Genomic DNA, 27,044 nt, shown 5'->3' on the forward strand with positions numbered 1-27,044 from the left:
AATGCTTTAAGAAATGTTTCATGGTTCTTTATCAGACTTGTCAAGTTAGTGTTATATTCGCTGACAGATCAACTTCATTCTTTTGTACAAAGGTTATTGTAACCCACAGGAACCGGATTGGTATGCCTTAAGTGTTTTTTTTTTTCTTTTTTCAACATCAATCCCCTAAAACAAATGAGTAATTTAATGAGTGACATTCCCAAAGCGAGACTACCCAAGTCGGAGAGGAAGACCGTGAAATTTGCTCAAGCTCGAAAAACCTTTCTTCATGAGCACAAAATCCTCAACTCACTCCGAAAAGCTTATACTTAAATCCAGGCGTCTGGGTGTTGCTCTTTTCCTCTCCTTGCGCAGGAGAACGAGTTTGCTTTGTGTCTTTTTTCACATAAGGAATCCTGAGGTTGTGTTTATTTAAAGATGGCCAGGATAATTTCCTTTAATGACTTATATTTAGGCTGACGTGATGATGGCATTGTCCTCGTTGAGCTAATGTGGCTTCGGGCGCCATTCCTGTATTCTGATGTGAACACTCACCTTGTTTTCAGAGACAAAGAGGCAAGAGATAACCTCAGAAAAGTGGGACGTATAGGAAACTATATAAAGAGGGGATTAGCACTGAAAGTAGAAATGACTACATAGTCGTGAGATTGTAGTTTTTTGTGCATTCAGTCTGATAACAGTCAGCAGTGTTGTTTCTTTCTTTCCCATTTCCCTCAGACAGTGACCTCCGTCTTGCTGTTGGTCTGGTAGGCCTTACGTTTGGGATGTGGCTGATACAGTGGTTGTCCCGCATTGCCTTTGGGCTGGGAGAGGAACTCCGGTAGTGTTTCTGTGCTGTACTGTCTCCTGCTGCTGTAGGTCTGATGGCGAGTGGAATGCCCAGGATGCGAAGTCTGCCGGTGAACATGTCTTTGTCCAGAATCCCAAGCTTTGAAGGCTGAGCTGGAAAGCTGAGGGTGAGTGATGGTTTTTGGGATGCGGGTCCTCTCCAGCTGGCTGGTTGGGATTGAGATTGAAAGGGGGGAATGGATGTCATGGGAAGGGAGGACCTGGTGGAGGTAGGACTTGTCGTTCTGGTGTATCCGCATTGGTTGGAAAGGTGCCGGAGGGGAATGATGCTGAGAGAAATCCATTAGTGGATAACTTTTGTAGTAGCCCCTGCTCGCAGTATCGGCTATAAAAGACCAGAAAAAAATGGAAAAAGTTAGAGAGGGACAAAGATTTACATTGCACAATTATAACTGAGCTGCACCAGGCACATTTACAGTCAAGCTATGTGACTACTTCGCATGTAAACAAACATGAGAAAAATTATATTTTATTACTTTTGTGTTCTCTCACAAATGTTTTGAATTTCCCTAAGAATCTTTGCGTGCACTTGCAAAAGTTATAGCACTAGAAAAAAAGAGCAGCACTAGAGCAGTTCACAGTGTACTTTTTAGATTTCTTCTGAAATCCTCCACCTTCCCCAGCTCAAACCGGTATGGTCTGTTATGGGGTATTATATGCTATTTGTGCAGCAGCAGTATGTCTTAAATACTCACAGCACAGTATCGGCATACTGGCAGTAACAAGTGCCTTTGCCGCAGCAGCAATAATCTACAACTACAGCAACAACGAACAGCAGCAGCATTGCAGATCTGTTCGACCAAGACCAAACACATTAACATTGTCATATTTATCACCATGCTAAAATCATCAGAGAGTTGTCATGATAGAAATAATATAATGAGCATCATTTGGAAATCCGTTTAATGAAACCATGAGTTTGACGTATCACCTTTCAGTTGAGTTTTGATGAAGCAGTGTCTGTATTTCTGTTGAGATGTCCACTGAGAGCTTGTCCATTTTTATTAAACACTGACTTTATGCTGCCTGAAATATTTAAAGGTCATGCCTTGGACATGAGTTCTCTTTCTTCTCACGGTATTTACCTGCGAGCTGCTCGCTCCGTCTCATCTAATTAATGTCTGCTAGCTGTTCTTGTTCTGTTTGTTCTTGCATTGCATTAATCATGAGGAATTGGAAGGTGTGTACATGTGGGTATATCAGGGGACATATTAGATATCGTCCTACATGACTGAATAAAATAAAAAATAAAAAACACTTCCTGTGGATGTTCTTTCGGTCTTAGCCTCATCAAATCCAATATCAAATGTATAAACCGATGTCAGATGGAGTTCTTTCAAATAACATAATCAAGTTATTTTTTCCTTTTTTCTCATTCATTAATTTCTTTTTGCCACAATGCGATTCAAAAAGAGGACATCTGAACGGCCTCCAGATTACTTCAAAGGCTGTACTGTTAGCCATCATCATCATTATGGTGCGCTAATGATTGCAGATCATCCTGGCATTGGATCATTGTTTGGTAACAATCAGATATAGACGTGTTCATATGCGTAAGTAGCTAATAATGTGACAGAATCATTGTGATCCAGACACTATTGGCTTAATATGTTCCCAGAATGTATAGCAGGCTAATTCTCCTGCCTGAAAGTAAATGGACTACAAGAAGCACCTCTCAAGCCCACAGTCTTTCTTTGGCAAAGTGCAATGAGATCTGTTTATCATGTTTATTAAACTTGGGAAAACTAGAACAGTAACGAGCCACTTTCACACAAACAGCCTATTTTTGTGAATTTAACACCATTTCATGTTTGGAGGTCATGTGTGAACAACACCCATTGTTGAAATGCAGCAAATAAGCACTCCACTAATTTGCTGGACAAAGCATTTTTAACACCGCTCCAAAAAAATCTGTATTCATATATGTGAATAACTGCCATAAGATAAATAAGATTTAAGTATACAAGTAAAAAAAAAAAAAGTACCACAAAGTATTAAACAACTACTGTATAATGATAAGCTGCATCAGTGTTTAGAACAACAGTTCTGTTTATTATAATCATGCACTGCAGTTATGTTGTCAGCCTGTCTTAAACGCTTGAGCTCTTCAAAGATGGATGGATTTTTAACTGGCTGAATTTATTCCATCATTATTGTTCCTCTGTGTTGCTATTGTTATAGTTGTGGCCCGGACTTCTCTATTCTAATTAGAGAAACCATTCAAATTTACTTATGGGTATCTATATGTATGTTATTGTACTTGGTGAGAACAGCCCTTTACTCCACACCATGTAATTTGTTATGCAGTAGAACATTTTGGTTATCTTCATTGTGGGAAAAATGAATCAGATGAGACAGAACTTGAAAGAAAATAGATTTTCTCCATGAGAGAAGATGAAGAAATTAATCTACGGATTAAAGGGTCTATATAAAGATCATTTTTAGCTAATTCTAAAAGCTTCGCTGTTGCTTGTTTAAACAGCAGACGTGGTGATTTACCGGAATACATCATTTTAATAGGTTTTGTGTACGGCTATTAACTACAGCTATTACCTTCTAAACAAAAGATAGATATTAAGCATCTTGAAGAATAAAAGCATCAGTTCGAATGAAGATATAAAATGATAAAAATAAAACTCTACACTTCTTTTGCCATTTTAAAAGCCATTTGAGCAAATAACATGCAATGGATTTTGTGTAGTGAGGATTATGTGTGTAAATCTGACAAAACACATGAATATGCAACTTCGTCTAAATGTGTAGTAGTCAACAGCACTGGGATGTTACATTGAGTACAGGGGGTCGAGCAGAGTAACCTTTTAGTTCCCAAACTGTGGTCCTCACCACACCAGAGGGCTTCCCTGATTCTGTCAATCTAACTTGGGGACTGTTGTTTATGGCATCCAACAGAGCATGAAATAATTCAACATCTGTTAATGAAGTGTGCTTGTGTAGTAACATTTACCGACTGCTTTCAGAGAGTTGTACTTATTCAGCGCCGGGCCTGGTATACTGAGGTTGCATTGAGGATGAGAGAGTCTGGCCGATGTACCAAAAGAAAAGCCGGCATTGTTTAGATGGTACTGCTCTGAAATACAGAAGAACAGTAGAAGAACGTTAAAAAGACTCTGTATGTGATCACATCAATATTTCATGTATAATAATATATACTCATGTATTTCATAAATAACCTAGTAAAAACATCTGGGCTTCTATTCCAAAAAATGCTGTTCAACAATGTATCACAGTTTCCAACAAATTAGCATATTATAGAATGATTCCTGAAAGACCATGTGACACTGAAGAATGGAGTAATGACTGCTGAAAATTCAGCTTTGCATCACAGGAATACAAATAAAAGAAAATGTAACAGTAATATTTCATAATATTTTTTTTTCTTTATTTCTGAGCAGATAAATGCATTCTTAGTGAACATAAGCAACGTTACAAATAATAATAATAATATAATATATATATATATATATATATATATATATATATATATATATATATATATATATATATATATATATATATATATATATATATATATGAAAATTCAGCTTTGCATCACAGGAATACAAATAAAAGAAAATGTAACAGTAATATTTCATAATATTTTTTTTTCTTTATTTCTGAGCAGATAAATGCATTCTTAGTGAACATAAGCAACGTTACAAATAATAATAATATATATATATATATATATATATATGTGTGTGTGTGTGTGTGTGTGTGTGTGTGTGTGTGTGTGTGTATAGTGCCATTTTAAATTCGGGTGAGAACACTGGTACAAACTACACTGTTACAATGCAGAAAACCATGCTGTGTCTGTGATTAAGTCACTTTGTAGAACTGCAGTAGAGACCAATTTAAATCCGCTTTATATTGCGATCCTGTATTGACCAGTGAGATGTGGTTCAGCCTGAATGACCTATTTTATCTTGTAAGCTGTGGGTGACAGCACAGGAAGGACATTGATGGAATTAATGAATGTTAGATGTTGCTTTTCTTCTTTCCTGTTTGTTCCATTACTCATTAGTCACATTTCATTTAACATGAGCAGTGTGTTGAGAGATGTGAACAGCCGTTCTTTTAGGGTGAACACTTGTTAGATATTCTGAAATCACCCTGGCATTTCCTTGTAGCGGTAAATAGTGTTTTTAATGCTTTAACTGAATGTTGCATGAAAGCCAAGAGCATACCCTTCAGTGTGTTAATTTGGACAAGTACGCTTAGATCCAGATTACCCGAAAACCCAGCCTGAGACTCTTCTGATATCCTTATGTGGCATCAAAGGCATGTCTGGGTATATTCTGATGTTTATTTGCATGCAGTTTTCAGTGGTTGAACAAAGCTTGCTCAAGATCATTTGCAGCATTTCAGTGCTTTTAGTTTCTGCAGGTGTAGATTAGTCTTTTATTTTGTTAAGGGAAGTATTAACCTTTTCATCAGTTCTCTTGATCAATGTGGTGCCCTGAGGACATTAGCTTTAATACAACATTAGAAGTGCCGTTAACCACCATTTACTAACTGTGTGCCCTCTTGAAAATCTCTGCTGTGTTCGATAATGATGAGGAGTAAAGGAAGAAACTAATGAAAGGGGTTTGTCAGGGTAAAGCATCTCCCAGGGTGCAAGACTTAGCATGACAAAGAGAAATCAAACCAGATTGTTCAGAAGATTAAGTGTATGTGATGTAATTGTATGAGAAGGGTAGAAAAGAGGGTGATGTCCTCTGTGCACGTTAATGTCTTCATTAGGTATTTCTGACTAGACCTTTGAAGTCAAAATCATCGTCAGTAATTCCAGAGGGTGTAATAGCTTTTGATGGATTATGTAATTTTTTTAGGGCTATGTGTATTGCGTACTGAGAAATTTAGGATATTAATAAAATCATGCATATTTGTAAAGCAGTTGCCAAACAGTTTTCAGACTTTTGAAGGTCCTAGAGCACAGCATATGATAAAATGTTATTGAAAATAATAGTTTTTATTAGTTGAAATGAAGTGGGAATAAAATCAAATATAAAAAACCTAAATGAAAATTAAGTGGAAAAATAAGTTGAAATTGAAATTGTAAAATTAAAAAACAGAAGTAAACCTAAACATAAATTGAATTTAAAAATAAAATAAAATATCCAAAACAAAATGACAAGCATTTAACAAAAAAAGTAACATTTAAATCAAAGCTAACTGGTGAGTTTAAGAACCCAAGTGCAGCTTTATTCCAAAAGTAATCTAAAATACTGAAATAATCCAAACAGAGACTTGACTTGGCATGAACAGACTCAACTCACCAACAGCAGGTTACAACATCAATACTTGACAAAGAACATGGGCAACACGAGGCTTTTTATATCAAACAAAACAGGTCACATGACAAGAACCAACCAAAGAGAACATGACACATAAACCAAACAATCAATATCAGGATAACCAGTGATGGGAATAACGGCGTTACTAACGCCATTACTTTTTCCAGTAACGAGTAATCTAATTGATTACTCTTCTCATCTTAATAACGCCGTTACTGTTACTGCCAAAAAATGTGGCGCGTTACTATAACTTATGAAGCTGTTTTTTTTTTCATCAGACCAACTAGATCTCTGAGCGAGAGGCAAATACTTTTTTTTACTGTTCTTCCTTGGTTAGTGGGCAGAGCACGAGACAAGCGAATTGCGAATCGCGAACGACTCATCAAAAGCTAATTCGCGAACGAGTCGATCCATCATCACTAACGCTCATGAATTGCGAACGACCAGGACACACAAGGAGACTTTTTAGCCTGGGGAAGCTAGTCTTGACTCCACTGAGGAATAGGCTCTCTGACCAGAAGTTTGAGAAGCTTTTGGTTTTGAGATACAACCACTGGTTCAATGACAAGAATGGGTGGATGGATAGCTAGATAGGGTTGCTTGGATTAATGGGGAGAATAGAATGATGGATGGATGGATGGATAGATGCATGGATGGATGGATGGATGGATGGAGAGAATAGAATGATGGATGGGGAGAATAGAATGATGGATGGATAGATGAATGGATAGAATAATGAATGCATGGATGTATAGATGAATGAATGAATGTTCAAGAGCTAAAGTTGGATACAGTATGTCTAAAGTTGTGTTGCATCTTTTTACATTTGCAGTTTTGCACTAAAAAGAGTGTTTTTTTTTTGTTTGTTTTATACATTTTTGGTACATTGCTTAAAGAGCATAATTTAATTTAGATTTATTTGTTGGCTGGTTGCAGCCTCTTGATGTAAGATTGTCAATGGCCAGAGTACGAGATTTATTTTATGGAGATGTATTTTTTATTTTTTATGTATTACCTACCTGTTTATATCCTTCGTTTTGCTATACATTGCACTTTCCAGTTACATTGAAAGCACCTAATATTGTTACACGGTTCTACTTGAAGAACAGTATTTTTTTAGTAAATTGTTGTTGTTTTATTTGCACTACAAAGAGTGTATATATTTGTTATTTCTTTTGGTATATTGCTTAACAAGCTTAATTTAATTTTGCCCAGTTGTGGCCTGTAATAAATATCAAAAGTTCCAAAACATCTATTGTGTTATTTGCATTGATCCACTATATAAACATAATATCTACATACATGGCATTTGATTGGAGGCTAGTCTCACTTTGTCCCACAGCAACATTTATTTTTTTAGATGAGTGTACAATGTTTCATGTTTCTGTTAATAATGTATTGTATTAAGTGTCCATTTCATTATAATATTCAGATTTATCATAAATAATTGAACATGCACATGTATTTTAAGTTCCGTTAAAGAGGGGTAGAGGTGGGGTCACATTTGAGCATTTAAAATTAAATTATACGCAATAGTTACTTTCTTAAGTAACTAGTTACTTTTAAAATTTGTAACTGAGTAACTAATTTAGTTACTTTTTGGAAGAGGTAACCAGTAACTGTAACTAATTACTTTTTAAAAGTAACTTGCCCAACACTGAGGATAACATGAAGGCAAGGGAATCAAATGACTAGACAGGGACAATGACAAAACTCCAAAATAAAAGACCTGAGAGCAATGAACATGAAACCCAAACCCCACATTACACTAACATATATTAACCTTTTTTAAAATCTGAATAAATACTTAAAATAATAATATTTACTATCTTTCAAAATGTTTTGAAAGGTAAGATTTTTTTAAATGTTTTTTTTAAGAATTATCTTCTGCTCACCAGGCCTGCATTTATTTGATCCAAAATACAGAAAAAGCAGTAATATAGGGAATTTTTTTCACTATTTAAAATAACTTCTTCTATTTGAATATATTTTAAAATGTACTTTATTCCTGTGATCAAATCTAAATTTCAGCGGCATTACTTCAGTCTTCATTGTCACATGATCTTTCAGAAATCCTTATAATATGTTGATTTGATGTTCAAGAAACATTTATTATTAATATTATTATTATCAATATTTAAAACAGTTGAGTAAATTTTTTCAGGATTTTTGGACGAATAGAAAGATCTGAAGAATAAAAATATTTTGCAACATTATACACTATAGCATTCAAAAGCTTGGAGTCTGGATATTTTTATTTATTTATTTTCAGCTTTGAAATCACAGGAATAAATTACTTTTCAAAATATATTCTAATAGAAAACATTTATTTTAAATAGTACAAATATTTCTAAATGTTACTGTTTTTGTTGTACTTTGAATCTAATAAATGCAGGTTTGGTGAGAAAAAGGACTTCTTTTCAAAAACCTTTAAAATTGTATTGTTCAAAAACCTTTGACTGGTAGTATATAAGTGCAAGACTCTCTCACCACTCAGTCCTAACGTTTACTTTGACCAGAGTACTAATCACCCACACATGTACCGAATTGATCTGCCATCACGTACCATACAAAAGCATACAGCTCACATTTGTTTATTGTCTGGTCTCACATTCAGCTTCTGACTGCTTACCTGTTCTCTGTGTGCAGTACGACTCCAACCCTATGCTTCATCCATGTCTCCTTTGTTCCCTCCTTGTTATCTGTGTGCTCCATGTTCCTCATTGGATCTCTTGCCCTGTGAATTCTCTACTTACCTGAATACTAACCTGTTTCCTTGAGGTGTGCGCTCTCCAATTGCTCCAACATTCACAAACTCTCTATTAGCTGCAATAAAAGTGAGACTGTTTAACTCTTCATGCCTGATATTCTTCTAAATTCTAACCTGTTTTAATAAACTGTAATGCTTACCATAATCCATCAAATGCTCTCTCCTCACAATCTACTAACAAAGACTGAATCTAGGGGTTGTGGATGCAGCTTTCCATTTAAAGCGACAACATCAGGGTAGAGAAATCGTCCAACTATCCATCCACGTGGCTCATCATGTACTGCAATGTAAGGATGAGATGCAGAGCCAACATTCTTCTTCAAGTACAAAGCCTATTACATAATAATATTTTAGCATACAGATACATAATACATATTACCAGATACATAATACATATTGAGGACACCTGGTGCCACACTCTAATCAGCTAATTAACTCAAAACACCTGCAAAGGTCTTTAAACGGTCTCTCAATCTAGTTCTGTAGGCTACACAATCATGGGGAAGACTGCTGACTTGACAGTTGTCCAAAAGGCGACCATTGACACCTTGCACAAAGAGGGCAAGACACAAAAGGTCATTGCAAAAGAGGCTGGCTGTTCACAGAGCTCTGTGTCCAAGCACTGCATTCATCTTGTTACATTCATTTAGTTGACAAGTGCTATGTGCTGTATTAACAAAAACATAATTGGCATTAATAAAAACACTAACACTGACAAGCTACGCAATATCGTGTTCATAATCGAATGCGATTCATCTAATGAGCGCGATTAGCATAGATTGTCATTGATCTATGGCTCTGTGTATTAAATGCATCTGAATAATTTCCATTTAAAAGCATGTGTTGGAGATTTAACGGTACTATTAATCACAGAACCAGCTTTAGTGATGAGATGCGCATGACAATCACATGTGATTTATCGTTCAGCCCTTGTTTTTTGATCACAAAGTACAAAGTAGATGAGGAAAACCAGGATGCTGGGTGTATTAAAAGTGCTGCCATTACTGTCTAGAGTGCGTGGAATGGTGTGCTGTGATTGGTTGAGAGGATATATTGCATTCTGCAAGTTAACATGTTATCGCATTAACATATTAATTGATTAACGCAGACAATTATCACGTATTACAGAATAGCGGACCGAAAAAGTCAGTTTGGCGCCGTTTTTCTTACCTTTTTTTTTTCTTTTTCTTTTTCATCCTGGTATGGATTTACCAGATGTTCAGCTCCTATGCCTGGAGCAGTTGGACCGTTCGCTGGAGGACCACACTAGGGACTTTTTTGATCCGGCATGCCTTACCTACTTCCTAGACCGCTCGCTCTGTGCTTTTTATTATTACAGCCTGAACGAGCGAGCCTCCACCCACCTCCAGCCTTAGAGCCCTGGACTCCTCCTCGGTCCTTCAACCCATCGGCTCCGCCTTTGCACTTAACTCCCTTGTCTCCACCGTGGCCCGTCATCCCACCAGCTCCACCGGGCTCCCTCGTCCCTCCGGCTCCACCTTGGTCAGTAATCGACCATCCACTGCCTCGGGACTACACTCCTCTGCAATCACCTCGTCATTTCATCCCTCTGGCACTGTCAGGCTCCTCCTCCTTTCTGGGTTCCACCTCCATCTTCAGTCGCTCTGGCTCTGCAGCGGTCTTTCAGAGCCCCGCCTCCACCACGGTTGCCTGTGCCTTCAGCGCCGCCTTGGCCCTCTGGATCCTCCGTGTCACTCTGGCTCTCCATCTGCTCAGCTCCATCTTGGGCTCCTCATCCATCGGTGCAGCCTCTGTCAGTCGGCCCCCTGGTGTTGTGGGGTCCTCCTCCACCATGGCTCCTCCCGCCATTTTCCACCATGGTCCACTATCCTGGCTGGCCTCTGGATGACCATCTGGCTCCTCCTGCTCTGGGCTCCTCCCTGGCTCCTCCCTCCATCCACTCCACCCTGGTACTGTGCTCCATGCTCCCTCTCCATAACCTGCACCTTGCCTGCCCCACGCCCACCTTCTGATTCCCCCACCCTCCCTCCGCTGGACTATCTCTTTTGGTGCGACGACGTGCTGTTCCAGGAGGGGGCGAACTGTCACAGTCATAAACATCTGTTCCTGTGTGTTTCCCTATTCTGTTCCTCATTTTGTTAATTGATTAATCCCCACCTGTTTCCATTCCTCTCATTACTTTCCTTGTGTTTTAAAACCCTGTCTGTTCATTTAATGTGATATAAGATTATTTGGATTTGTGTTTGGATGTGCCCTTTTTCTCCCGTGATCATTAAAATAACTCTTTATATATATATCTCCCCTGTCTCTCTGAGGTGTGTGCTCTCCAATCACTCCATCATTCCCAAACTCTCCATTACCTACATGATCATTGAGAACATCTATAATTCATGTGGGATATTCTGTTGAATTCTTGTTCAATATTTTCAATATGTATTTCTGTATGTATTGTCAATAAAATATAATAAATGTGATATTTGAAGTATATAAGAACACATTTTAAATATTGGAAACCAAACATGATTGGAGCAAACAGAAACAATGAATGTGCATTCCAGTCAACAGTAAGAGGTTAATAAATACAATACATATAATATTCTAAGAATACTGTATAGCCCACAAGTCTCAGTGTGGCCTATAGCCACTCCATCCCTCCAAAACTACGTCACATTTTTCCAAATGCATCTGTGTTATGACTGGGGTGATATTATGTAGTGAACTGCTGATGGGTTTAAAGTGAATAACCATTTAGCTGAGTTTGGCTTCAGGGACAGACTGTTGTATAACTCAAAAGAAAAAGAAAAAAAAATTGTGAAAAAAGTGAAATCTCTTGTCCATATATGCTCAAAGGTAAACATCCTTCCAGTCATATTTGGGAATGGCAATGTGAATTGAATGGGGGATTGAGAATGTGCGGCAGAGATGCACTAATATGGGACGGGATGGCATCTGTGTATTTGTGTGTCATTGTTCACGCTCTTCATTGGAGTGCCACCATCTCCCACTATGAGGAACTGTTGTGTATGTTCTTAGCCCTGAAGCAAAAAAGATGTCTGTGATGCTATAGTGTGAGGTGTGTGTGTAGTGGCATACATAAACAAAGCCTGAAATGCCAGAGGCAGAAAATTAAAGAACGGACTGCATGAGCGTAAGTCTAAAATTGGATGGTTCGTCTTTGTGCAAGCTGTAGCACATGTGCTCACATAAACACACATGCTGTTTTACAAGCTCTTAAACCTGATATTTACCTCTAAGGTTTTTGACTGGTTCCTGTTATTTAAGGTCTATTGTCACCCTCTGAATGATAAAGGTTAAAAAATGTTTTTTTTTTACATTGATACCATTTTGGATGCCATTTTAGGTAACTCATAGAACCTTTCAGTGAACAGTTCTTAAAATAACCGTTTTTTTTTTTCTTAATGTGAAGAACATTTCAATAATCTGAAGAACTTTTTTTCCCACTATAAATAACCTGTTCTCCAATAGAAAGTTTCCATGGATGTTAAAGGTTATTCATGGAACCTAAGATGCCTTTATTTTAATTTTATTTTTTAAACCTTTCTTTTTAAGAGTGCGAGGTGAAAGAGGGTGGAAGTATTTTAACTATGTCTGATTATGCTTGCAAAATTACAGTAAATGCATACAATATTTGTGTCTTTAGGCATTTTGGTATAGAAAATTTAAAAAGAAAGAAAACAACAAATTATGCAAATGAATGAAAGAATATGATACATTCTTAAAATAACAGTTCCAGAGGGGGGGGGGGGATTCGCAGTGATGCCTTGTAAGAACCATTTTGGTTTCCCAAAAGAATATTTTCAGTTTTTAAAACAGGCATTTTATCCTACCATGAAGAACATTTAAATAGTCTAAAACCTTTTTCCACTATAAAGAAACTTAAGGGAGCTGTTGCAGTGGAAAAGCTCCATGGGTGTTAAAGGTTCTTCATAGAATCATAAATGCAAATAAATAACCTTTATTGTAAGAGTCTACCTAAGTTCAGTGAATGAATTTCACCAGATGAGTTTAAGGGCTATTTGAAATCTGAGTAGAATTGAAGGGCAATTGAACATTCCAGCTTGTGAGAATATCTGGAAGTGATGCATAAGAATCTTCTAGCAGTTTTATTCCAAGAACAAATCAACATTACATAAATTTCTGGGAAAGACAGCAACATTCATGCTAAATTTGAATTGCATGCTGAATTGACGCAATATTTTTTCTCTGTTATGTAATGTATTTTTTATTTGAATCAGAATATTCCATGAGTAAAAATATGGGGCAGGAGTTGGTAAGAGTCAATGCTGAATGGAATTAGAGCAAATGTCAGTTTGCTTTAAAATTATGCATACATACCCACTTTAGCCCCTTTCTCAAAGTATACAGTTGTATCTGCTATGCTAATATATTTATGCCACCTCTGAGCAGGATCAAAGTCTTAGTAAAGACACCTAAATGCCACTTCAGACGTACTTCTGTGACATCTTTGCATTGTAAATTTAGCATAATATGTGTGACAAATTTAATCTGTGTGTAAGAATTAAAGTGAACATCAGCATGCCATGCTCATGGAGAAGTGAGGACATTTCTCAAAATATCTTATTTTACCTTCCACTGAACAATAAAGTTATATAAATGTGTAACAGCAAGGGTTATTATCTCTTTTTGTTTCAGAGCATGTTTTATATTTTGATTAATGATTAATGGGGCAAACTGATCATTTTTAATCATTTACTGATTAATTGTTCTCAACAAGGCCAGAAGTTTTAATTAATTAGTTTATAAAGTTAATTCTGATTTCATATTGAGTGAAAGGAAAGTTGATGTTCTTGTCCTTAATGCTAAATGCAACATTCCGCTATTTGTGCCATAATATATAACATCTTTTCCAGGCTTCTTGTGATCACACAGCCTCAGGACCTTTAACCATCTAGTTCTCATCACACTTGCTCTTTCAGAAAGCGTGGCAGTTTAAAATCCCCTATTTAACCCTACACAGAACAAAGCCAACGTGAAGACATGTATTTTGAACCCTGGCATTAAACGTCACCTTCCCAGTGCAAGACCTAAAACTGCTCAAGCGTTATAATCTTCACACCATTATTGGGGACACAGAGAGATGTGTACAATCACACTGCTAAAGCCTCTGAGCACTGTGGAGCGAAACTTAAATCCTCCTCATGAAGAGAGGAGAAAAGTGTGCCGCTTAAACCTGGCATAGACGCTGGTTATTAGCATAAACCACACATCAACTGTCGGTCTGAAGCCCGCTGCATCTCACACAGATGAGACAACCTCACTAGCGTTCATAGATGAGTGAGAAAACAAGGTTATAGATGTATTATCCTCTGGCTCTTGAGAAGAAATGGAAATTATGGGGGAGAAAAGCAAAGATGGTGTATAGATGTAGAAAAAGACATATGTGGCTTTTTAATGTTGTCTAATATCTTCTTTTATTTTCTACAGAAGAAATAACAGGTTTGAAGTGAAATGACAGAGAATGAATAATGACAGAACTTTATCTGTATTTTTTGCTATTAACGAACAGAGAGAAGTGAGCAGCTGTGAGGCAGTGGTTCACAGTGTGTGTTGTCATGCAATACTCTTGGGAAGTGAGCCTTTTGGGAAGCTGTGTGAGCAGATATGTACAGGTGATGGATCCATAAATGTAGAACCAATAGTGATTTATGTTTATATGTGGGGAAAACAGCCGAGTAAGTGATCTCACCACTGCGGCTGCGAAGCATCCTGGCAGAGATACCGTTTGCTCCGATAGATGTGGTGCTGCTCAGAGGTCCATCCATAGGCCTCACATCCCCACCTGGCTGCTTCAGCAACTCCTGCAGAGTCCTGCGAGTAGACAAGAGCAATCATTTACTGACCATTATATCCAACAGGGATGTTATTCCAGATTAAATCAAGAATGCTTCTTAAGTTATTATTTAAACCGACCTTTTGCAAAGACCCTTTGTTACTTATGCTATGTCCGGCAAGCCATGGCACTCACAGAGCAAAGAGTAAATGAAACGCAGTCTTACCTTTCAAATTTGATTTTTTTTTAAAAAGAAATTAAAACAATAAATACTGTTTTGTGGCTCTTTAATGTGTCGTGACAGATTGCTGTAGCTCTTCTTCCTCTTTGCTAGTTATAATATGAAATAAACATGAATGAACATCAGAAGTTATATTGTTTATTGAAAGACCTCAATACATAATTTTTTTTTATACGTTTCAAGTTCACCAACGTTAATCTACTCTCTTTTCTGGTTTGTTTGTTTGACAAATTCTGCGGATTGAAGTTCTCAAATGAATTTGAGGTAGTACAATTAAAATACTATTTTACATTTATAAATACATAATTCAGAATAAAGTGAAACCATTGTTTCTTCTTAGAAGACAGTGTAGTAGTGTAACAGAAAATTAGAGGAGAGAAATGGGAGGAGAAGAAGTGCGCTACCATCTGCATCCCTCAGTCTGACAGAAATATTAGAATTTGAAGTGTTTGCTTTTCTAATCCCTTATAATAGGTTGGATCAGAAAATGACCCTAACTGAAATTGATCTCAGGTTGCTGACATATTGTCATAAAGCACTTCATCAGAGCAGTGTACTGGATTCGTATGGCTATGTATATCAGGATATTATAATGTGGAGCTGTGAGCCCTGAGGCTGACAATCAGCATATTGTCATATTTTATCAATAGTCATTTAGCATCAGCTGTTTGTGTAGCAGATAATCAGTGAATTCACACTCAATCTGTTCTCTGTGTGTACACTGGATGTACTTGATATCAATTACACTGTTCATATAAAAAAAAAAAAAAAAAAAAAAAAAAAAAAAGCAGTTAGCAACTCTTGGCATCAACGGGACTGCCTGTTTTCGAGGGCTGTGCTGCTTGCTCTTGTCCCAGAGTTCACAATCCTGTTCCTGCATCCCTGGGTCCTCCTGGGTGCTGTGTTCTTCAAATTCTTGACACTCCATTATTGCTCTATTTCCTACAGCCTCCACTTGGATCCCTGGTGAGGTCTCTAATTCTGTCCAACACCCTTTAACCAACAAGGGACTTTGATGAGATCTAATGTGATTGTCAAGCACAAGCGCACTGGCCCTTGGCCGGCCGATGCCATTAGCAGTAGGCCACCACGGTCTAAGAAAAACAACACTAAGGCATGAGAATATATTCACCCGGTGATGGCGTTTTCCATGGAGGACAGAAAAGGCATATGCAGTGGAGCAGAGAAACGGAAAGCAATGTAATTGGATGGTAACAACCGTTCTTGTGCCAAATCCCACTCTAGTGCTTTTGGAGTTCTCTTAAAGGGACAATAAGTAACTTTTTAGGTATTTTATTATCTAAAATCAATATTTTTATTCATAAATATGCCCTCAATGGTGTACAAATACCTATGCCAATGTTTAAACTAATCCTCGTAAATGAAGAATTTATTATCTTTATATACATGGGACGGGTAGGTCGACGGAGGCTTCCATGTAGTTCCGCCATCTTGCAAAACTATAATAGCAGAAAGGGACAAAAAGTACTAAGCCAACGCGTTTTCGGTCAGAGCCAGAAACGCAGGTGCAGAGCAGTGAGAGGCGCTTGAAACTGCACCGGCAAGTTTAAAAGTCTGGATTGCATTCTTATTATGGACCATACATATGCCGCGCCACAGGAGAAGAAAACATCGTCGCCAAAACAGTCAAAAATAGAACATAAAAGGAAACGTGACCGTAGATTACAGAAAACAAGAGTTAATGTCGGGGAAGCTTTTTCTAGGTGAAAAGAGCTAATGCTGGATAAAGATTTCAAAAGAGACGCTGAAGTGGCCAGTTTTCTTCTCGACAGGTCAAGTCACTGTAACAATCTATATTAAAGTATTTTTTTTATATCTAACAATCAGAGGTGGGTAGTAACGAGTTACATTTACTTCGTTACATTTACTTGAGTAATTTTTCGGGGTAACTAATACTTTTCGGAGTATATTTAAAAATGGGTACTTTATACTCTTACTTGAGTAAATTTTTTGGGAAAAATCTGTACTTTTACTTCGTTACTGTGGGCGACGCTCCTCTCGTTACTTTATCTTAATGCAATAAATGTTGTAAATGGTTCAGTTTATTCCAAACGCGCCGTCTACTTTTCTCTGGACAATGAGCGATGCCCATTCGCGAATGATTCATTCTTTTGAGTCAACTCTGTTCAAAGGCTTGATCAAATCAATTGGCAAACGAGAGAATTGGTTCATGAATCAGTTTGAAGGAGTCGTTCAGTTCCCTGCCGCACGCGCTGAGCGTCTGAAGCGGTTCACTCAGAGTTGTAACGTTTAAGAATATTAGCAGCGTTGAAAACGTGGCTATGGAACTGCACTGAATTGAAAGCAAATCTGCAAAGGCCATTATTTGCTTGCGATGGAGATCCTTATTAGATGAACGTGTGTGCTGTCTACTGTTTAACAGGTAATAACTTGAGCTACATTCGATTACAGTAAACGATACCACTGTGACATTAGTTTGTTGTACATGTGTGGCATATAACAGAGGGGAGTCAAGTTGAATGCAGCTTCCAAAAGACAAAAAATAGCCGATTAAGATTTTATTAATTTTAATACAATCACACCGGTGCGAGTCAGCAAGTCATATCATCAGCTGTTAAATTCAGATCTGTGATCGCTTGCTGGCGCTGAGCCAGAGACAGACGCGATTTTACAGCGTTGCGCATTATAACCAATCACACACGATTCTTTTGAAAGCAATCAGGCCAATCAGAGGTGTTCCGATGAGTCATCGCTGAAATGCCGGTGCTTCCTTCACTCGCTCACTGACTGGATACCTCTTTCTGGCGAATTCTCTCGTCAGAAACAACAAAGTGCAGATGTGTGTACGAATCTGTAAATAAGATATTGATTTCACAGTGTTAACAGTTTCAGTGATTTTAATGGGAGTTTCTGAGAGTGTACTCTAGACTGTCAGTGAAAATGATCTTTAATAATGTAAATGTTATTTGCTCTCTTTCTGAACAATGAAAGATTAGTAGCAATATTTATATCACATTAACTTTCAATGTTAAATTCACATTTAATATAAAGTCAGTCGTATTAAAAATATGCTATGGCATGAAACCTATATATGTTACTTAAGTAAACAGACAGGGTTTTATAATAAATTGGAGTAAAGGCTGATGAAATATATACATTTACACACGCACACATACATTATGTACATTTATCTATATATCTAAATAAAAATAGGCTCCGTATATATGACCCAAAGTAACTAACTACTTGAGTAGATTTTTTATCCGATACTCTTTTACTCTTACTCAAGTAACTATTCGAGACTAGTACTTTTACTTTTACTTGAGTAAATATTTCTAGAATTACTTTTACTTTTACTTGAGTAAAGTTTTTGGGTACTCTACCCACCTCTGCTAACAATGCATATAATTCAGAAAATATAACGAATAAAGAAGACATAACTACTAATTACAATATTTCATGGTTTCCACAGTCAGTAATTCATACTGTAACATTCGTTTGTTTATGGTCATGTTGCAGTTTGTTTGAAATAACACACCTGTTCACCTGAAGGAAAACTCGATGAAGTGCTATTAGAAGACATCCTGTCAAAGCTTTTTGGTACATATCGCCTACCGTAGATGCAACGCGCATTTGAAAAAGCGAGGCGCTGGAGAGAAAAATTAGTTTGAATGCAAAATACAATTTCACCACTAGATGGGAGTAATTCCTACTTAGTGCCCCTTTAAGGAAAGTAAAACTCAACTCAAACTAGAGGACAAACATCATCTGTTTGTTCTAGATCTCTCTGGGGAGCTCACAACTGTTGGTCTTTGGGCTGCAGGATCCTGAACAGCTGTCCTCCTCTCCCAATATGTCCACGATACGAGTGCCTGAGCATTTTTGGTCTTTTTTGGCAGGACTGAGTAGACTCAGAGACAGAATAAAATGGAATAGATGGTGGCTGTTTTGAAGTTCTGACTCTTAATTAATTGAACCAATCACATGTTTGTTTACTCTATATGTATGAAAATGAGCTGAACCAGCCTAAAAAAACATGTGGTTATATGAGCTAAAATGTATTATGGTTGTAAGACTCCATTAGATTTTTATTAATTATATATGTATTATTTTACGTGAGGAAAATGTATATTTCAATGGTGTTCCGTTTGCTTAAAAAAATAGCATTTCACAGCAAAAAGGTTTTGTGTTTCATCAAGAAACGTTGGCATTCACAATTCCCTGAAAAACTGCATTTTCTCACAAGACAGTCTTAGAAAATCTGCAAGACTTTCGAGGAAACGCATAACAATTGAATTATCTGCTTTCCTTCCATAATATTTTTATAGTCCTGTAAGGCATTTTATTTACTTACGGGGTGTAAATTGGCATACTTGTAATAAAATTAAAGCAAAATACACAAATCTCATTAAGATTGTGTTTCTGATTCAGTAAATCAATAATTTATTTGATTTTAGTGTCAGAAACTATAGCTTACATGAATAAAATTCCCAAACATGACAGATACATTCATTAATGTGTTATATATTTTCTTCAAATGGATTATGAAAACTTAAATACAAGGGCATCTAAAAGATTTAAATAATTTTTTCAACTTCCTTGCTTTAGACCATCTACACATGTTAAATCTACAAAGAAAATGTTAAGATTACCCCTGTATCTGAGTGCTCTAAGACACTTTGAAGGGACTTGCATTGTTAGTTTGCCTGTTAATCAGTGTTTAAGGCTTCCTTTTATATTTTTCTTAACGTCTGTCTCCCTTATCAAGTGAATGTGACAGTTGCTTTTATGTCTTCAGTCCAGCTGTGTGTTTACCAGCTAGCGCTTTTGTCTTCTATGGGGATAACAACTTCTAATCTCTAGATGGTTATTTCCAGTCATGTCGACATGATTGTCCCCATAATTGAGGGTGACTTTGAGGATGTGCCGAGCTTATGCTCAGACAGTTGAAGTCATCGGCTCCAGATGTCCTGCTGGGCTTTCACCCTTTGCCTCTCAATCCTGACTCCTGCTGCCATGATGTCTCACTCACACACTGAGTATGAGTTGTGCAGTTGGCACACATTCATTTCGCCCAAAACAAAAAATAGACCAGGGTCTAGGAGACAGTGAGATCTGAAAACAAGGACATCCTGGGATAGTCCTTCCTAAGGGGTTTAGATATGCAGTGTCCTGGCAGCCAGCCACACTGGGTCAGAAGCGATATTATCTGACATGATCGTTCAGTCACAATAGGGACAATTTGTATTGCCTTTTCATCACTACGTCATCCTCCTTTTCCTATTGCAGCTATATGGTGCATATTTTTACTTACATACTGCCTCAGCTTTTTCTTAATTAAGAAGCAGACTAGCTGATATGGACGCAAGAGAATGTGTTTTAATCCAGATGAACTTAATAGTCTATTTGAAGGGCAGGTATTGTTGGTAAGGCAAATAATATTTGTTCAACTTTTATTTTTGTACTCAAAAGTATCATAGTACACAATATGTGAGAATTCAGATTTGTTTTAGCCTTTGTTATTTCACTTCTTTTGCATGCACACAGTAGATATCTATAAAACAAAGGGAACATAATGACCCTACAAAGAATATAGTCTGTTATTTCTGTATATACTGTATTGTAAGAGTCAGAAAGTTTTGTATTAGATCATCATGTCAAGTACAGCAGCCCGCACAAATCCCTCTCAGCCAGAGGACAAACACACGGCTAGGGAAAAGCCCAAAGAGAGAGGTAATGAGTAGTTTTGTCAGAGAGCACGGAACCTCACGTTAACCTGAGAGGAACAGGAGGGCCTTGAAGTCACGATGGAGATGAGAGAGAGGCAGGGGGCCAACAGGACGCAAATGTCAGTGCACATGCACCCACTAAGACTCAACCATGCGGGAGAGACGTCTCCAGAATCTGAGAGACACAAAGACACACTTGTACATAACACACGAACACAGTGCACAGCAATGAGCAGCCACATCTCATTCAAGTCAAATGAGTTCAGACAATTTAGAGCCACCGGAAAGACACAGGTTAAAATCTGACAAACAAGCTCAGGAGTATGAAGGAGTGGGGGATATATATTTCATATATATACGGAGTCCTGTCAGTGAATTGCCTTTCTTTTATAGCCTTGAAGTTTTTTCATCTTTTTCTGTTCTGCAGTATCCTGAAGAGTGACCTCAAAGACCGTTCCAGGGGTTTTCAAACGGTTTAATGCCAAGGACACCCAAACATGAGATATGATTTAGACAACTATATGCTTTTATCTAAAGAGACTCGTGTATGAAAGACAGTTATGGAAATAACAGATTGATGTTATAGTGACAAAGCTGTTTCCAAAATTGGGAATTATTAACATTCGACTGTCATTGTGCTATAAAACAATGAATTAATTAATTATCAGAAAAATATTTGCATGTCATGCCATGTATATTTTCTTTCTGCCTGTAATATTCCAATATAAACTTGTTAAATGAATTTGTAGTTTTGATTCATTTGTTTAGCACTTTTCATAATATCATTCCTTAAAAGAAAACAATGCCAAACAATAAAGATGACAGTGGCAAGGAAAAACTCTACAAGACATTATGTAAATCTAGTGTTGTTTTTCTTATACATTTTGAGCTGTTTCTCCTCAAATTTCCACAGGCTCTGCAAACTTCTGAAGGGCATGCAAGGAAACCCAGATTCAATTAAAAGTGCAACTGTACGTGACAGCTAGTGATCAATGGGAAAAGACATTTGGGCTTTGACTTTTTGAGAACTACTCATGAATTGTATGGAGAGTAAGTAAACATAAGTAAACATATTCAGTTGTCTGTTTTAAGCAGGTGATTGGAATGTGAATATGTGTTGTTTCTTCCACAGTATTTTACACACTTTTACCTACAATAATCGTCCAACCTAATTATCAGTATAACAATTTTAGGTTGCATTCAAAATCCAGTTGGCTAAACTGAATCTGTGCCAGATCCGGAAGGTCTCACATTATATAAATGTGATATCTCAAGGATTTCTGCCCCTTAGGACACCCATATGGTGGAGTCCCTTGACCAGCATGACAATGATTTTCTTTAACTGTAGATTGGATATTGTTTGGCATAGAATCTTGCCTTTGGCCTCAGTGTGCTGTTGAAGATGTGATCTGAATCATATATTACAGTATCTACAGTGAATTGTCTCACATAATCATGACTCACATTCTGTGTGTTGTCTATGTTCTCCCGCCCCCTTCTTATGTCCGTTATTTAAATTAATGTAGGCCATTCCTGTACCTACATGACTAAACTAAACTACAAAGTATAGATGGAGTGTATACGTTAAGTCTGACAGAGAAGATCTGCTTTTCTCTTCTCTGTTTGACTGTGGTTGGAGAGTTTGGGGTAATATAATACATTCGTAAATATTAAGGCATGACTGGAAATGGAATGGAAATTATTTAGGAGCCCAATTCAACAACCATTTGACATGTGGGCAAAATGTTTGCTGTTCTTTTTAATGGTGTGAATAGAAGTGTATAAATTAGTTCTGCGAAGTCTAGCAGTAGCCTCAAAAGGAGGTAATCTGTAGTGAAGTTGGTTTAATCTTAAAGCAGAGTCTTAATCATAGCAGAACTCTTAATCGTGTAAGAAGAGTTAATCTGGTGCGCAGTGTTCAGCGTGTGGGAAATGCTTTTGGAGAGGTGTTAAACTCGGAAAAGTGCTAATCTTCGGATGAGTAATTTTGTCCTCCAAATGTGTTCATCTCGATAGGGCTGTTTGCATTATTAGGTCATTTCTTGTCTAAAATGGGGTACGGCGAAATGCTGGGAGAATTATAAATTCTCTCTATTTTGTTATATTGCTCATGACAGTTAATTTGATATTCATGAAGGGATTTTGAATATGTAGAACGATGAGAACAAAGGTTTGATTTGATGTTTGGAGAGAACGGAACACAGAAGGAGAACTGAGACATAAGAAAGAAATATTCAGGTTGGATGGGGTTAGCTTTTTAATATGTCATGAATATTAAAATAACCTTAGGACAACACTCTAAAAAATTCTTCCACTCTTTTTATGTCTCTACAGATTATTGCTAAATTCAGATGAGCAGCATTCATATGAATGGCTTTAGTCTTGGCTGGATGCTGTTACCTGGTCTTTGGTTTACTACTGTATATGATACAGCTGTTAAAGCTGGCTAAAAAATATGCTTGACCAAAATAGCCAAAACAAGCACTTTTAACATCAAAAAAGGCATTGAATCTTCTGTAATTTTTCAGCTCTGTTTCAAAAGTTAGTGAGCTGTCTATCTAGACAGCATTTTGAGACAAAGGTCTGCTTCTGGTGTGAAGTCTTTTCCAAAAACAAAATGTTATGTTCCTTTAATTCACTTTCTTTAAACCAAAATTTAAAGGGACAGCTCATTCAAAAATGAAATTCTGGCATTAATTACTCGCCCTCATGTCGTTCCAAACCTGTGAATCTTTCATTCATTTTCAGAACACAAATGAAGATATTTTGGATAAAATCCAAGAGCTTTTTGACCCTCCATAGACAGCAATAGAAACTACCACCTTCAGTAAAACAGTGACATCAGAGGTTCAACCATACTTTTATGATGCTATTTTTTTTTGCATGCAATATTTCTGCAATAAGTTATTGTTTTTAAGTACAAGTGCTTCTCAATAAATTAGAATGTCATGTAAAGTTAATGTATTTCAGTAATTCAACTCAAACTGTGAAATTGTGTTATTAAATAAATTCAATGCACACAGACTGAAGTAGTTTAAGTCTTTGGTTATTTTAATTGTGATTATGTTGGCTCACATTTAACAAAACCCACCAATTCTCCAATCTCAACCAATTAGAATATGGTGACATGCCAATCAACTAATCAACTCAAAACACCTGCAAAGTTTTCATGAGTCTTCAAAATGTCTCCCAGCTTGGTTTACAAGGCACAATCATTGGGAAGACTGATGATCTGACAGTTGTCCAGAAGACAATCATTGACACCCTTCACAAGGAGGGTAAGCCACAAATATTCATTGCCACAGAAGCTGGCTGTTCACAGAGTGCTGTATCCAAGCATGTTAACAGAAAGTTGAGTGTCAAAGTGTTAAGAAGAAGCTCATAGCCCAATTTGCTTGAAGTCCAGTGTTAAGTTTCCACAGTCTGTGATGATTTGGGGTGCAATGTCATCTGCTTGTGTCAGTCCATTGTGTTTTCTGAAAACCAAAGTCACTGCACCTGTTTACCAATAACTTTTGGAGAACTTCATGCTTCCTTCTGCTGACCAGCTTTTTGAAGATGCTGATTTCATTTTCCAGAAGGGTTTGGCACCTGCTCACACTGCTAAAAGCACCAAAAGATGGTTAAATGATAATGATGTTGGTGTGCTTGAGTGGCAGACCTGAACCCCATACAGAATCTATGAGGTAATGTCAAGAGGAAAATGAGAAACAAGAGACCAAACAATGCACATGAGCTGAAGGCCACTGTCAAAGAAACCTGGGCTTCCATACCACCTCAGCAGTGCCACAAACTGATCACCTCCATGCCACGCCGAACTGAGGCAGTGATTAAAGCAAAAGGAGCCCAGACCAAGTACTGAGCACATGTACAGTAAATGAACATACTTTCCATACTTTTTTGTTTTTTTATTGGTCTTATGAAGTATTCTAATTTGTTAAATGTGAGTTAAAATCATCACAATTAAAATAACCAGACATAAACTTCTTCAGTCTGTGTGCATTTAATTTATTTAATAAAGTTTTTAAGTTGATTTTTTCTATGACATTCTAATTTATTGAGAAGCACCTGTATGCTAAAGTGTAAATCGTTTTCACAAGGGAGTCCCAGAATTTACTGTGAAAATGACCAAGAAAGGCAGTCAAGCCATGTGACATATCAACTATGTTAAGTGTGGGGGGTAAGTTACTTTTTAAAATAATATATTACATTATTGAGTTACACCCTAAAAAAGTAACTTATTGTGTTAAAGTTACTTTTAATGGAAAGTAATTTGTTGCATTACTTTTTCTTTACCAGTTCTCATCTGGACTGGGCTGGCTTGTTTGTTTTTAACATAAAAAAGCTCTTGTAGCAGCTCACTAGATTTTGTTACCGAGCTCATTTCCACTCACCTGGAGTTACTGAGATCATTCTGGACTCCACGGCTCTTTTCCAGCCCCAGTTTGGTGAAGATTCCCACTAGGACCATGATGGCCACCACACCGCAGATTATGTACACAATCATGTGAGTCCGATCCCGCTCATGGTCTGGCTGCACCTCAGTGTTGGTGGCCACTGGTTTTCCTGTGTTGGCCCAAATTGGAGTATCATAGTTGGAGCAGGAAGTCTGATCCAGTCGTTGCTGACGGAACTGACAGCAGAACCGATAGAAACAGGTGCCGCAACAGTACAGGAAGATACCTGCATTACAGTTAAAGGGAGGGTCCCACTGGCCCATGACATCATAGTAACCCCGACAGCGGGTGCCAGTGGACGGCACAGTGTCCTCCTCCACCTCTGCAGGTGTGGTCGAAGTTGGAGGCCCCTCTGATGTCACAGAAATCAACAGAGGATCTATAGTCTGATTGGCTGTTTGGATGTCCATATCAGTAGAAGTCTCGTCCTGTGTTTTAGCAGCCCGTCCCACGATGGCAGTGAGCAGAAGATGTAGTAAAAAACTATTTCCAGCCATGCTTCACCCGACACACTGCGCCAACTGCTTCACCTCACTTTAAGAGAAGATACCTAGCAGAAATATTAAAAGAAGAGTTCTAGCAAGTGCTGAATTACTTTCACACAATTACAGCTATGGTCAAAGAAATGTTTAAAAGATTAATTCATGGATTTAAAAATATTCTATTTAAAAAAAAAATGTATAAAAAATGTGTTATAATGAATATTAAATATTCTTTTTTTTTTTTAATGAATGCTTTCATTTAACTTTTTTTCAGTTCATAAAATTCTATTTTAACCAAATATAATATGGTTTAAGTACTTAAAACTGAAAAATGGTATAGTAAAAAAATATTTTTTTCAATTACAACAATTACCTTTGTGTCTTTTGAGAAAGAAAATAACTATTTGGACATTTGCCGTCTCGCTCTGGTGCTTTCCAGATATACATCTCGTTTTGTATCCATTCACTGTTCAACACTTGTTGTCCATGCTCACCAGTGAAACTTCTGTAAACAACCAGTCAAAGTAATTTACCATTAAAAATCCTTCCCCGAGGAGCAAGTAAAGCCACAGACAGGTGTTTTAATCCACAGCGATCCACTCAGACTGCTGTCTCTGAGCCTTATGTAGGGCAACAGTACGGGATTCAAATTAAAACTCCTCCTTTCTGTTCTCAGCATATCACAGAGAGAGAGAGAGAGAACGAAAGAGAGAGGGGGATTGAGAGAGAGAGAGAGGTGGGGGCAGCTGCTGGTTATAGGGTGAAAGGGGAGGAGACACTGAAGAGCTTAATTGAGAGTGAAATAGAACATGCAAAAAATAAATGAATAGTTTTATTGTCCAGCCATCTCTATCATGACTTAAGGTTCATGTTGTGTATTATTATTTTCTGTGTGAGTTGGTTTTGTAATATCTGATTATCTGATTAATAGCAGAAAATAGATTATAGCTTGTAAGGTCTTATTCATGACTAACTCTAATTACTCTAAAAATGTAATTTATGTTTTTTATTCTACATGTTTAGAGAGGAATATACAAGATACAGGAAGAGCAAAGCTGGCTCCAAAAGTAAAAGAAAAATTTATGTTTTCACCACAGGTGACGTTTTGAGCTTAAAAGCTTTCAAGATAGCACCATTCAAAGTTTGGGGTCATTAATGTTTTATTATTATAATATTTTTTTTAAGAAATCAATCTTTTTTCTGCAAAAGAAGTGTTAATGCAGATTAAAATGAATTGTATTTAATTTTTTAATCAAAAGTGACAGTTAAGACATCAAAGAATTCCCCCAAAATGGATTACAGTTTCCACAAAAATATTAACTGTTATCAAAATGCATAATATTAAGAAATGTTTCATGAGCACCAAAACAGCATATTAAAATGAAAGACAAAAACTGGAGAAAATTCAGCTTTGCAGTAAAAATA

The 27,044-nt window shown here is 37.1% G+C and overlaps 1 protein-coding gene across 1 annotated transcript; it reads right to left on the minus strand.

The window, feature by feature from the left end:
• Positions 1-25,675, minus strand: LOC113112250 (protein shisa-9-like). The gene is made up of 4 exons (XM_026277678.1): positions 25,075-25,675; positions 14,645-14,766; positions 3,815-3,937; positions 1-1,174 (listed from the first exon to the last, which is right to left on the minus strand). Exons 1-4 carry the CDS (start codon positions 25,632-25,634, stop codon positions 714-716), a joined length of 1,266 nt encoding a protein of 421 aa, XP_026133463.1. The 5' UTR covers positions 25,635-25,675; the 3' UTR covers positions 1-713.
• Between the last annotated feature and the right edge of the window lie 1,369 nt (positions 25,676-27,044).

The sequence above is a fragment of the Carassius auratus genome, chromosome 12, assembly GCF_003368295.1.
Source record: "Carassius auratus strain Wakin chromosome 12, ASM336829v1, whole genome shotgun sequence".
NCBI classification, from domain to species: Eukaryota; Metazoa; Chordata; class Actinopteri; order Cypriniformes; family Cyprinidae; genus Carassius; species Carassius auratus.